Source organism: Drosophila takahashii, unplaced genomic scaffold, assembly GCF_030179915.1.
Source record: "Drosophila takahashii strain IR98-3 E-12201 unplaced genomic scaffold, DtakHiC1v2 scaffold_197, whole genome shotgun sequence".
In the NCBI taxonomy this organism is placed as follows: Eukaryota; Metazoa; Arthropoda; class Insecta; order Diptera; family Drosophilidae; genus Drosophila; species Drosophila takahashii.
In genome coordinates this window covers 21,627-35,930 of record NW_027221696.1, presented here as the reverse complement: position 1 = coordinate 35,930, position 14,304 = coordinate 21,627, and the positions used below count along the sequence as shown (strand labels likewise).

The following is a 14,304-nucleotide window of genomic DNA, read 5'->3' as shown; positions in this document are numbered from 1 at the left end:
ACCCATTTGTCATTTTTTTACCTTTTATTCTATTTTTAGAGAAGTGGTGCTATTATTTTTTCGTACGTTTTTCCAGTTTTGCATAGATTTTCTTACATAAGTCCAGAAACCTTTTATAAAGCTAACATTTTTTTTCATATTCAAATTATGTTTAGTCTTACTATTTAAAACCCGTTTTGAAAAGTTAAAAAAGTTAAAAAATGTGAGTAGGATGACTAGTTAAAATTTTTTTTGGGTAAGTGGTGCTATTATTTTTTTCACAGCTGTAGTTTAATTTATTTGATTAACAATTATTAATATTTTTTGAATATTTTTGAATATTATAAGTTGGTGATTTTTTTGTTAAAAAATATTATAATCGTAGTGCCACAGAAATTACACAGCGCGTAAGTGGCCTGATATTGATGCTACTTAGAAACCTAGAACTGCCAATTTGTCAAGTTTTTCATGTTTTTTTTAACAATAAGGGTTTGTGCTGGAAGTTTGCAACTTGGCATGTTGATTACATAGTTCTTATATAATTTAAACCAATTTTAATTTTTTTTGTATCTTTTAAAATGGCGGTCGTGTAAATTTTTTTGTCGGGCTTTTTTTATAAAAAGTAGGCCAGCTGCGGATCGTCTACAGGTCGCTGTGTAGATCTGATTTTTGTGAAACCAAATTTATTTTGTTGAGAAATAATGTAGAAACTGTCTGAACCTAACTTACATAGAATATTTCAAAAACTCTGGTTGGGGGCACTCTTTTAAAGTCAAAAATATATTATATATATTTTTATATTTATATATATTTTTATAATTTCAGTCAGATGTTTGCAACCAGTGTTTAAAATGCTGCAGTCGAAGTAGCAAAAGTCACATAATTTTTCATTTTTCTTGCTTCGACTGCCTGTTACTTTTGCTGCTGCTTCTGAAAAAGTCGGCAGTCGCAGTCGAAGCAAAAGCAAAATCCGAGCACTAACGACTGCTAGCTGCTGCTTCGACTGTTGCTACCGACTGAAAGCACCAGCACAGCAGAAGCTAAAAATCAGAAAGCAACGACTTGCTTTTGCTTCGACACACAGTGGCGCCTTGGGCCAAAAAACGTGCAATAAATCACTTTTTCGACTTTGTCCTAGAAAGTTGCGACCCATACCAATCGACAGGTAATTGATCCACTATTACAAATATGTAACCCTTTTTCAAATGAAATCAAATTTTTGTAAAAGTTGAACAATTTTTCACTTAAAAAAACACACCGTTTATAGGTAATTTTTTGCACTTCCGGGGGTTTTTCTTAAAAACTAGGCATCGAATCGCTTTGCTTCTTTTTCCACGGATTGGTGTGTTAGTTAAGAGTAAAAAAAAAGTAAAACATATTGCAGTTTGCCATCCGCATCTCTTAGTTATGCGTTATTTGCGAAACGCCCATTTTTTCCATATTTTTCAACTTTGATGGAAAATAAAAAAAAAACTATTTAATACTATTTGGACTTTCTTCTTGATATTACGAAAGTTGTAGCTGCGTCCGCCTGCGTCCGCGGTTTTAAGAGCCAAAAAAGGGAAAAAAGTCATGGTCCCAGAAATTGCATATGGCGCAACCTTGTGAAAGATTTGTCCAAAACATGGTTTTAAAGTCCTGAAAATTTTATATGATGTTCAACAGCTCGATATAAGAAATTTTAGTTCTACCACTTTTGGAAAAACTCGCTAGTTTAGCGGGAAAACAGCTATAAATAGCTAAAATACGGAAGGCCGTAACTTCTAAACTACAGAAGCAACAGACTTGTGCTGTATCTCGCTTGAAAGGTTTTTAAAAAAGCTTTAAGCTCCTCGTATATGTAGTTTGTGTAAATGTAATATTGAAAAAGATATGCACAAAACAAATTTTTGTTTTAATTTTTTTGTTTAGCTTTTTTTATTTTTCTCAAAAACGGCTCATACGATTTTCTTTAAAACTTTAAACTGTATAGCCCTTGTATATATAGCCCTTCCTTAAATTTTGGTATATATCATGTTACTGTAAAAAATCACGTTTAAAAGTTATTCAGAAACGAAAATAGCCACTTTTGCCAGCTCAAAACAACTTACGCTGCCTAAGCATTGAATTTAGTATGTGCGAATCCAAACTGTATTCTAGGGTCATGGAATCTCAACCTTGTCACAGAGTTAGAATCTAGTAATTATAGTCCAGAAATGTTAAGTCTATTGGATTTACCAAGTTTACCAAATTGTGCCCATTATTTCAAAAAACATGAAATATAAAAATTTTTATTTTTAAAAAAAAACTTCAACTTTTTTTTTTTTTTGTTTTTTTAGTTTTTAAAAATTAAAACATAAAAAAATAAACTAAACAAAACAACATTTAAAAAAAAAAAAAAAATTTTTTACCCCCATTTTTTTTTTTTTTTTAAATAAAAAAAAAAAAAACAAACCTAAAAAAAAAAAAAAAAGTTTTTTAAAAAATGTTTTTTTTGTCGGAAAAAAATGGATATGTTTTTAAATTCTGACTTTGCCGATTTGTAAGTACGCCTCTGCCACGCCCACTTCGTCTCAAGCAATAATTTGAAAGGTGGATCAATTATCTATCATTTGCCGTTTACATCATTCAATTATCTTCACTGGTTCAAAAGTTATGATTTATTACCAAAAAAAAGTCAAAAGGCGCCAATGTGCGACAGTCGTTAGTGCTCGGATTTTGCTTTTGCTTCGACTGCGACTGCCGACTTTTTCAGAAGCAGCAGCAAAAGCAGGCTAAATGAAAATTCAGACAGTTTTGTAAACACTGGTTCAAATTATAAGTACAGTTAACATTAACATTTGTGAAAATTCTTTTGATCACCCCTGTATATTATAATTATTATAATATCTAATTATTTTTGATATTTTCAGAAGACCGGCTTTCAAAAAATGGATAGCTAAGACCTGCAATCGGCCCAGCGAAAACCGGGAATGCTTTAGGTTTTATCAATTTTTAATTCCACTGCTTCAATTGTAAATATTATTAATAAATACACATATTACATGAAAAAATGTTTTTTTATTGTGGGAAATCAGATACTGCCAGGGACCCTAACTGTTATGAGTTTTATGTTAAAAATCACTTTTTAACAGTTATTTTCGGATTCGTAAAGTAAAACTCAAAGAATAACTGTTATTTTTTGAGTTTTATAATAAAAGTTGATAAACAACCAAAATAAAACTCAAACTTAATTTATGGCGATTTTGTGAGTAAAACAAATTAAAAAAAAATATAGTTATGCAATATGCACGGTTGGCTTTTTTTTTTAAAGATTTCTAGTAAGTTATATAAAACTCGGTGAGCATGTTTTTTCAATTATTTAATTTTTTTTTAAATGTCAAGGAAATAACTGTTATACATAAAAATCAACAAATAACAGTTATTTTGGATAAACTTCCGTTTAGCTCCTACGCCCAATTTTTTTTAAAACTTTCCATATTGACGTGTTTTTGGGTCCTGATTACGGGAAATATAGTCAAAGTTGTCGCAAAAACCGGTATCATGGAAAATAACGGTAAAAACTGTTTTTCGCAAATATATTCGATTATATTAACTTAATCAACAAGTTAGGTAAGGAGAAATGAAAGGTATTAAAAAAATGAATAATTTATGTTACATACATTTTTTCTGTAAAACTAATAGTTTTCGTTAAAAGCGGCGATTTTTGAGAAAAAAAAAATTTTTACTGGCGACATTAGAAATGCCTTTTTTATCATTATTTTTTTTTTATAGTTTGAATTTTATTTTGTTTTGTTACCTTTTTATACTTTGAATTTTATTTTGTTTTGTTACCTTTATTTTTAACCACGACAACTAAAATGCTCGATCCAACTTTTATATTTAGCTTATACTTTTCATTTAGACTTTATTATTTTAATTTCGTGTTTTTAAAAATGTAATTCCGTTCTCGTGTTTTGCTCGTACCATCACTACAACATCGAGTGATATCGATATTATTATCGACACATCGATATAACAACAACCTTTCTTGCGACATATCATGCAAGTGCGCTCCAACGGTTTTTATACCCTCGTAGAGGGTATTATAATTTCAGTCAGATGTTTGCAACGCAGTGAAGGAGACGTTTCCGACCACATAAAGTATATATATTCTTGATCAGCACCAATAGCCGAGTCTATCTAGCCATGTCCGTCTGTCCGTCTGTCCATCTGTCCGTCTGTCCGTTTCTATGCGAACTAGTCTCTCAGTTTTAAAGCTATCGCGATGAAACCTTCCCGAAAGTCTACTTTCTATTGCAGGTAGTACATATGTCGGAGCGAGCCGGATCGGACCACTATATCTTAAGGCTACCATAGGAATATTCAAACAAATATAAGAAAATTCATTGTAACTTTGTAGGAAGTAGGCGTTTTGATTCTTGACTACTTAAAAACAAAATTTAAATAAATAGAAACGCTGAATCTGGAATCTCTGGAACTGCACCGAGTGAGCATTACTTTATCTGCAAGGGTATATAAGCTTCGGCTGGCCGAAGTTAGCTTCCTTTCTTGTTAACTATATCTTTACCTAAGTTAATCTCTTATAACAACTGAACAGAGGGTAAATGATCGGCCATGGCAAACCAGTCATAATTTCTGGAGAGATCCTTTAATTTTGTGCGGAGACCTAATAATGGTAATTACTCTTATTATTATTCCTGGTCTTACATTCATATCTAAATTATTTTTGATATTTTCAGAATACAGACAAGAAATGGATATCTAAGAACTTCATTCGGCCAAGCAAAACCCGGGAATGCTTCAGGCATTACAAATTTTTAGTTCCAATGCTTCGATTGTAAATATTATTAATAAATACACAAACAAATATTACAAAAAACATGATTTTTATTGTGGAAAATCAGATACTGCAAAGCAGTGCAAAACCAAAACTGCGAGGGTCTGGAAAAACCAAAACTGGGAGGGTGTAGAAAAGCAGATATTGCAAGTGGTGGAAAACCATAACTGGGTACGTGTGGAAAATCTATAATGCGGGAAGTCGAAAAACCAGTGGATTTTGTCCTGCATTCTTCTGCCAGAGATCCAGATAGAAACCTCATTTCCCCCTTACTTTTTGTGTCACCCCCGTGTATTTTGAAACCAGAGATGGAAGAAATGTAAGGGGTGAATGAGGTTTTGTCCCTTCCGCTTCTATGGAGAAACCTCTTCAAAATATGTTATTTTCCAGAGGAATTTTCCCAGTGGGTAGCGTTAAAAGAAAAGGGTATGTACGATTTTCGTGACGGTCATGAATCCATGAATCGGTTTTACTACGTCCCCGAAAATCCATAACGCGCCTAAAAAAGTTTCACTTCAAAAACCGGTCAACAGTTATTTGCATGCTTTAATACATAGTGGTTTGAATAAGCTGTGAGAATTGTACATCAGTCTCAACTTGATGCGGCAAACAAAAATTGTTTTTACGCCTCGATTAAGATTTGAGTGTATCTTGACATACTAAAGGATAAATGAATTAAAAATTAAAGGATCTTGAAATATTAAAAATTAATTTTTGATTTAACTAAAGAAATGACCGATGGGAAATGCGTATTTTTTCGTTTAAGCTCATCCAGAGCTGTCGAGGGCTTAAGATTATGAATCAAAGGAGTCTTAACATTACCACAAAACAAAATTGGAAATCAACAGTACGAAAAAATGCTCGAAAACACAATAGTTTTAGTCAAATCTACGATAAAAGAGCTCCTTAAAGGCCGGAGTAGTTTTTACTTGGCGACAACAACAAAAGGCATTGCATCCATGTAAAGTTAACTTCAAATTGTTGGTAAACAAAAGGGTAATCATGCCAAATTAAAAAAAAAAGTTATTGGCCCCTATGTTAATTTATTCGATTTTTTTGTTGCCTTTTATATTAATAATTAATTCATAAAAAATATTTGTAAAATATAAAAAAAATTATAACATTTTTATACACTAATGTGTATCATCATAGATGTATTCTGCGTTTAAATTATTTTGATAACATGTTTTATTTAGTTTTTATGGGCTGTTAAAGTTTTTGGTGTAGACTAGTCGAAATAAGCTGTGAACCACTGTAAGCTGTAAACCAACGTATGGAAGTAAGTGTATATGTCCCTATAATCACAAAACGGAGGTCAAAAATCCGTTATTATGGCTATTGTTTTTATACCCTTGCAGAGGGTATTATAATTTCAATCAGATGTTTGCAACGCAGTGAAGGAGACGTTTCCGACCACATAAAGTATATATATTCTTGATCAGCATAGCCGAGAGCATCTAGCCATGTCCGTCTGTCCGTTTCTATGCGAACTAGTCCCTCAGTTTTAAAGCTATCGCGATAAAACCTTCCAAAAAATCTTTTTTCTATTGCAGGTAGTAACATACAGTTTGTCAAGTAATTGTTTGCAAAAGGCAAAATGGCATAGAAATTCGTTTTTAGATGGGAAATGTACAAGCAAATACTACATTTTTTAATTTTTTTCTTTTGAAATGTTGTTTTTTAAACTATTATCTTTCCGATTGCATCAAAACATTTTCATTTTTCATCCTTAAACACCCAAAAAAACAAGAAAAACTTAAAAATTGCAAATATTCGGCTGTCAATTAATTGTTTGCAAAATGCAAACAATTATTTGACTTATAGCTATATCTTGAAAACGGCTTAAGTTATTGTACTAATTTTTCGTGGTGCCTGCCCCGGAATTGACCGTCTAAGGACATTTTTAATTATACTTTTTAAGGATTTTTCCAAAAAACTTTTGTAGGTGATTTGTATGGTGATGGCATTTTTGACGCAGTTTTCTTCCGTTTTGGGCGGTAAAATCGGCAAAATGTGATGCTATTTTTGGCAATTCCCCTAAAGGAATGTCCAACGAAAAGTCCTGCATCATTTTTTCCGATTTTTCGCGATTTTTCGCCTGCGGCGCAGTGCACTACTAAAACCTGGAACATTAAGTCAATGGTGGTGCGGAAGTGTTCATTAAAACTATTTAAATTCAAAAAATTCTACATTTTTTTATAGGAACTCATTTAAACAATTAAATAAATTAAGCCGGATCGGACCACTATATCTCCCATAGGAATAATCAAAAAAAATAATAGAAAAACCATTGTCTCTTTGTAGAATGTAGGCGTTTTGATTTTTATACCCTTGTAGAGGGTATTATAATTTCAGTCAGATGTTTGCAACGCAGTGAAGGAGACGTTTCCGACCACATAAAGTATATATATTCTTGATCAGCACCAATAGCCGAGTCTATCTAGCCATGTCCGTCTGTCCGTCTGTCCGTCTGTCCGTCTGTCCGTTTCTATGCGAACTAGTCTCTCAGTTTTAAAGCTATCGCGATGAAACTTTCCCGAAGGTCTTCTTTCTATTGCAGGTAGTACATATGTCGGAGCCAGCCGGATCGGACCACTATATCTTAAGGCTCCCAAACAAATATAAGAAAATTCATTGTAACTTTGTAGGAAGTAGGCGTTTTGATTCTTGACTACTTAAAAACAAAATTGAAATAAATCGAAACTCTGAATCTGGAATCCCTGGAACTGCACCGAGTGAGTATTATTTTATCTACAAGGGTATATAAGCTTCGGCTGGCCGAAGGTAGCTTCCTTTCTTGTTGACAATGTAAAAACAACATTTTAAGTAGGCATATCTGCAAGGGTATATAAACTTCGGCTGGCCGAAGTTAACTTCCTTTCTTGTTAATTACATCAATACCCAAAACTAACCGGCTTACGTATGTACAGTGGCTCACAGCTTATTTCGTGCAGAGGTAAACTTAAAAATCAAACTCGTATAGCTAACAAACTATACGATAATTTACCAATATTTAAATGCAGTTAAGTTAGGTAGTATTCTGGCCCTTATTAACCCACTTCTTTATTTTTAGATTCCATAGAATAACACTTAAAATTTAAAAAACTAAAATCATTGACTTTTGAATGTCACAGCTTATTTCATGCTAAACTTTAAAATTATTATTATTTGTAAATTATGGTTAAAAATGTGTTTTTTTTTATTTCTACATTGAAGCGCCTATTATTAACATTTTTTTTTTTGGAATTTTAATTATGTCAAATACACTAAAAAAAAATATACATGTTGTTAAATTTACTATACATTTTTAATAATTTTAAGTCTGTTCCGTTTCAGATACTATTGTACAGGATGCATTTTGGGCCTATTGGTACCACTTAATTCCATCGTAAGAAGCGTTTGATCATGGATAGTTGAGAACTGGGTCCTTGCTCAATAAATTCTGCAAATTTGGTATACATTTTTCGACATTTTTAATACGAAAATATACATTTAAGCATTTTAATTGATTTTATTATTTTTTTTTGCATGTAACTTTTTTTTTAGTGTATTTGACATAATTAAAATTCCAAAAAAAATTGTTAATAATAGGCGCTTTAATGTAGAAATAAAAAAAAAAACCAAAGCACGCAAATAACTGTTAACCGTTTTTTTCCTTACGCTCTACTCCCGAGAACAACCGAAAAATAGCATGCCCCTCTTTCTCTCTCTGCGCAGCACACTTCGTTTCCTTTCGTTTTGGTTTTCGGTTGAGCCTTTTACGTTGAGCTGTTCGTGAGACGCTCTGTTACGAACCTCGTTCAATGAGAGATACGAATGTCGCTCGCACAGGGAGACTTATTAAAAGACCGATTGACTGAAAAAGTCATCGCAAAAAGTCTTTTCACTAATACAACTATACAATGTATTCCCTTTGAAAGTACGTGCGAGTGAAAGGGAGAGCAATATCGCCCAAGCACCCCTGTAGTTCTCAAGGGGGCGGTGGCACTTTCGGGGTAGTAGAAAGGGATCGACCACCCAGTGGTCCCTTAAGGGTCAATAAGTGGCGTGTGTATTTTTTACAAGAGCAAAAGAGTTATCGGAGAGTGAACACTTCTATGTGAACACTTCTATATGAGTTAAAAAAATTGTAAAATGAAATTTTTGACAAGTTTATAATGATTTTAATAACGAATACAACTTTATTTTGTTTATATAAAAAACAAATTTAAAAAAAGTTAAAATAATCAAATAAAAACTTAATAATGAGATAAAATAAAATAATAAATGATAGAATTTTATTTCTTTTTATATTATTTATATTTAATAATGAGCAATTTAGCTGCAGCAATATTTTTAACAATAGCGGTGGTTCAGTAGCAAAACGTTTTCTTTCCTTCCATAACAAGCGGACTTTATTGGTGCTTAGATATGTAAAATAAATATATAAGTACCTAATTTTATATACATAGAACTAAACAAAAATAATATTAGCGAATGTTTTTATTGCCATCGATTATACGATATCGGTAGTAATCGCAATATTAAACGTAACGGATTGCCATAACTACCCAATCCCGCTACCATCACTAACCCAACGTTTGCGCCAAATTTTGTAAACATTGTATTTAATTTGTCTTATTGTACATTTAAAGTGTTATATTTTGTTGTGATCTGAAGTGTCGTCAACAGGTGAGTAACACCATGAGTTGTGCAAGTGAAATACCTAATAATGTGTGATATTCAGCCATGAACAGCAACAGGCACATTCGTCGATTTGTTAAAGAGGAGAAGGAGAAATAGTAGTGCAAAGGACTCCCACGTAAGTCTTTTTTCTTTGATATAAATATTTTAGGGACATTTTTTCCTTTTTAGATTAAAGCCATGAGATCGTTGTTGCTGCCAGAAGGGGTTTAAAAACTTGCGGAGGGTTCTCACGGATGAGTTTGTTGTGGGATTTAATGTTAAAGGCTTTTCTGGAAAAAAAAAGCCGTTATTTTTATAACTGTATTTTTTATAATACACTTAGTTTCTTGATTCAATTTCAATCTATTTACTTAGAATGCCATCTGTCTTTAATCCTATTTCTTTCTGTCTTTTTCTGCTTTTCACTTTTAAAACATGGTTTGATGTAAATAGGCTTGTATAACAAAATCTAAAAATATATATTTAAACCCATGCAGAGGGAATTATAATTTAGTCCAGAAGTTTGTTACGCAGTAAAGGAGACCTTTTCAAACCTATAAAGTAAATCCATTTAACCATGTCCGTCTGTCTGTCGGTTCAAGTTTCAAAAGCGTGAAATAAGTCTACATTTAACTGTTGGTTATTCTTATTTTATATTTATGCTTTTCTAGTCACAATTTTATTCCTGAAAGCTGCAAGGGTATTAAAACTTTGGCTTGCCGAAGTTAGTTTCTGTTCTCATTTTATTTTAAAACACTAAAATCTTATTTCTTTTTAGATATTGTTTCAGAATCTGGTAATGCAGAAATATTGATTCCCAAGGCAATTCAATTGCAAAAGAAACGATTTTTTAAAAATAAATCCAAATCAAATAATAACAACAATGAGGAACTCAACAAAAACGTGTCAGCAGAGGAATTTGTTCAATAAATATAAATTAAAAAAAATAGAAAAATTGTCTACTTATAATACAATAAATTAATTTAACAAAAAGTATTTTTTCTTGGGAAGTTTCATAGCATTCAGCTTTTTTGGTATTGAAAACACCAACCCCATTTCATACCCCTTTTCGCCACAAAAGGGACCGATAGGTGGTCCCATTTAATACCCCTTTTCGCCACAAAAGGGACCGATAGGTGGTCCGATAGATGGTCCGATAGGTGGCCCTTTTGTGGCGAAAAGGGGTATAATATGGGACCACCTATCGGTCCCTTTTGTGGCGAAAGGTAATGCAGAACTTCGCCATATGACCACCGCCTAGGACATGCCGTGGTAAAAGTGGATAGAAATTTACATTGCGGGTGGTATGAGCGGGAGTTAGTCCCAAGCCCCCGGTGTATGGCGATTTCGCTAGTTCGGGACCAGTCCGGCGAACTACAGGGACGTTAACGTTAACACATGCGCAAAAGACTTTTTGAAACGTCGTTCAGGAGCAATCGGTCTGTAAGCGAGCTGAGCAAAAGAAAGCCGAAAAAACTGCTCGTCGGCTGAGTGCGAGCAAAATTTCTGTACGAACAATTCAATCGGTTGCTCTCTGATTGTTTGCTCAAAGTCTCAGAAAAAAACAGTTATTTGGGGACCGCACGAATCGGTCAACAGTTATTTGCGAGCTATGAAAAAAACACATTTTTAGCCATAATTTACAAATAATAATAATTTTAAAGTATTGCACGAAATAAGCTGTGAGATTAAAAAAGTCAATGATTTTAGTTTTTTTTAATTTTAAGTGTTATTCTATGGAATCTAAAAAAAAAGAGGTCGGTTAATAAGGGTCAGAATACTACCTAACATAACTGCATTTAAATTTTGGTAAATTAACGTATAGTTTGTTAGCTATACGAGTTTGGATTTTAAGTTTACCTCTGCACGAAATAAGCCACTGTATGTACAGTGGCGGACAAAAGTCTACATACGACCCCCTTTTGGGAGTTTTCCCACTCCTTTAGCTTTTACAGAAAAAGTAATGATGCCATATTGTTTTAAATGTTATTATTACCCAAAAACCAAAATTTCATTCTTATACAACAAAAACTTAAAGAGCTATAAACAAAAAACCTAAAAATGGCACTGACAAAAGTCTACATACGATTTTTTACATAGAACTTTCGAAATTTTTGCTTCAAAATTTCCCAATCCTGGTCTATAATTCTTATGTACCGGCTTAGTGGTGTGAAAATAATTGACAAGGAGCATAATTCAGCAGCCAATCCTTCACGATATGCGGCGTATGCCTAGGATCGTTATCCTGTTGGAAGGTCCAGCTCGTTTTAAGGCATTATTTGTACCCAGATGTTTTCAAAATGTGTTCTAATATGGTCTTATATGACGAAGACCAAATTTCCTACTCCCGAGCCTTCAACTGATCCCCACATAATGACACTCCCCCCGAAGTGATTTTTGGTCCAAATAGTTCTGTGGTGGGATTATGGTGGGAAAGTCATGGTGTGGGGGTCAGTTGAAGCCTCGGGAGTAGGAAATTTGGTCTTCGTCGAGGGCATTATGGTTCCTTCTTAGTATGTTGTTGTTTCTGTTTATGTAAAAGCTAAAGGAGTGGGAAATCTCCCAAAAAGGGGGTCGTATGTATACTTTTGTCCGCCACTGTATACTTTCGTACAAATGATAAAATACATTTTTGTGACATCCCCGAACTTACGTGTTGCATAGTATTTTCTTGAACAAACTGAGGCTCGCCGTCCTGGAGTATATGCATAAAAATTTTTAATGAGTTTTCTAAAAAAGACGGGTATGCTGGGCTTTGCATTATTATTTCAAAGTGTTCACTAAGTTCTTGTGTAGCTTTAAGCTTAAGTTCTTCCTTTGTAGAAGAATCATTAAGAATACTTAAATAATTTCGGTACGTATTTACCGGAACACTTTCTATTACCGACATTGTTATACATCAATTTTAAGACTTCTTAACCACTTGTAAACCGGCATAAACAATGCAGAATACGGAAGCTGATTATTTGCCAGATATGTACATTCCCTAGAATTGAAATTATAAATAGGAACACAAAAATTTCGTTCTAGTATCGTAAAGGATCATAATATGATTTTCACACACAGCCGAAGACTGTGCAATAGTCCGGATTTTAAATGGATGTGGTTATAGCCTCTTTGCATACAGTCCATCCGCGTGAAACGGTGGAATTTTTGACAAATGTGAAACTCGTGTTCCCACAGTGCACCATCCACATCCGATAACAGCTTATTTGAATAGCAGTTGCTCATTCAACATTGCCTATGGAGCATATGACCTGTATTTTTTACAGAATTAATATTGATGCCGAAATATTTAAAAATATCGTATCGATAGATATTTTTATTGAAACAAAAAAACAAAATGATATTTGATTTCAGATATTTTTGATATTTTTTGTTTTAACACGCTTGAAAGTACTTGAAGAGCTCGTATTTATGGGAATCACATTTCGGGAAGATGAGGATTTCCTTGAAAGCTGCATCATATTGGGCTACGTGTCCTTCGTGTTCGTCGGCATTCTCAAGTTAATTACGGTGCTGATTAAAAAGCAAAAGCTGACCCGTTTGGTCCGCCAGTTGGAGTCCTGCTTTCCGACGCCCAGTCAAAAGGATCAGGAGGAGTATGCTGTGAATAGCTATTTGAAACGATGCAGCATTGTCACAAGAGGCTTTGGTGGTCTCCTTACAATTATGTTTTTCGCGCACAGCCTGTTACCCATAGTCATATACTACTATCAGATTTGTGTGATCCATTTGCCAGATGCGAAGCCATCTCTGCCATTTTTCGACCTCTGCCTTTGGAAATGGAGGGACAGCTGGATTTTTTATCCCACCTACGTTCTCCAGTCGATCGCTGCTTACACGGCCACCTGCGGATCCATATCCAGTGATCTCATGATCTTTGCCGTGGTTTTTCAGATCACTATGCACTACGACAGACTGGCTAAAGTTCTCAGGGAGTTCGAGGTTCGGAACCATAGTGAAACCAATGGAGCCAATAAGGATTTTAAAGCGCTGCAATCCCTGATCGCCCAACACATCCAAATACTTCGGTTGGCTTAAAGATTATCAAAATTGCGAAAACATCGATAGATTTTTTTTAGCCATGGTTGATATTAGCGATAGTATCGAAAAAATATATGTGATTAAAAATGTGTGCTCGATTCAAATCAAGATCAACGCTTAAAAAAATACTAAAAATTTAATATGTTACCCAAGCGATACTATCGATAATATTCAAAACGATCGATATCATCGATAGTGCTATGGATCCTTTTACCAACCCTAAACTTAAGTACCAAACAATAATATTAATTTAATTTATTTTAAGGATCAACGACGTGATGAACGATGTCTTTGGAGTTCCCTTGCTGTTAAACTTTCTGGCCTCTTCACTGCTTGTTTGCCTGGTGGGATTTCAATTAACCATCGAGTTCAGTCCCGCGTACTTTTTGAAGAAGGTGCTACTCCTGGTTTCGGCATTGGTAGAGGTTTATCTCCTCTGCTTCTTCAGTCAGATGCTGATCGATGCGGTTTGCTAATATGACAACTTCCTAAGATCTAACCCACTAACCCGGCAATTTCAGAGTGAGAATGTCAGTACTGCGGTTTACGAGATGAATTGGACCGAGGCCGACACACGATGCCGGAAAATGTTAGTTTTCCTTTCAATGCGAGCCCAGAAGCCAAATTGCCTGAAAGCTACCATAGTCCTGGACTTGTCTGTTGAGACCATGAGCATCGTAAGTTCCAGAGGTTATAATTCTTGCATAAATATTTGTTTAAATTATTGTATTTCATTATAGTTTCTTAGCATGTCTTACAAGTTCTTCTGTGCTATTCAAACTATATATAGTTAA

General features: G+C 33.9%; 1 protein-coding gene and 1 long non-coding RNA gene across 2 annotated transcripts; both read left to right on the top strand.

Moving 5' to 3' along the window:
- The first annotated feature begins 9,353 nt into the window (after nucleotides 1-9,353).
- On the top strand, nucleotides 9,354-10,532 carry LOC138914464 (uncharacterized). Its single transcript, XR_011420313.1, has 3 exons — nucleotides 9,354-9,469; nucleotides 9,525-9,599; nucleotides 10,242-10,532. It is a non-coding gene; the product is annotated as an uncharacterized lncRNA (long non-coding RNA).
- Nucleotides 10,533-12,880: 2,348 nt separating this feature from the next.
- LOC138914463 (odorant receptor 67a-like) lies at nucleotides 12,881-14,304 on the top strand. The gene is made up of 4 exons (XM_070219393.1): nucleotides 12,881-13,497; nucleotides 13,776-13,977; nucleotides 14,032-14,187; nucleotides 14,251-14,304. Exons 1-4 carry the CDS (start codon nucleotides 12,881-12,883, stop codon nucleotides 14,302-14,304), a joined length of 1,029 nt encoding a protein of 342 aa, XP_070075494.1.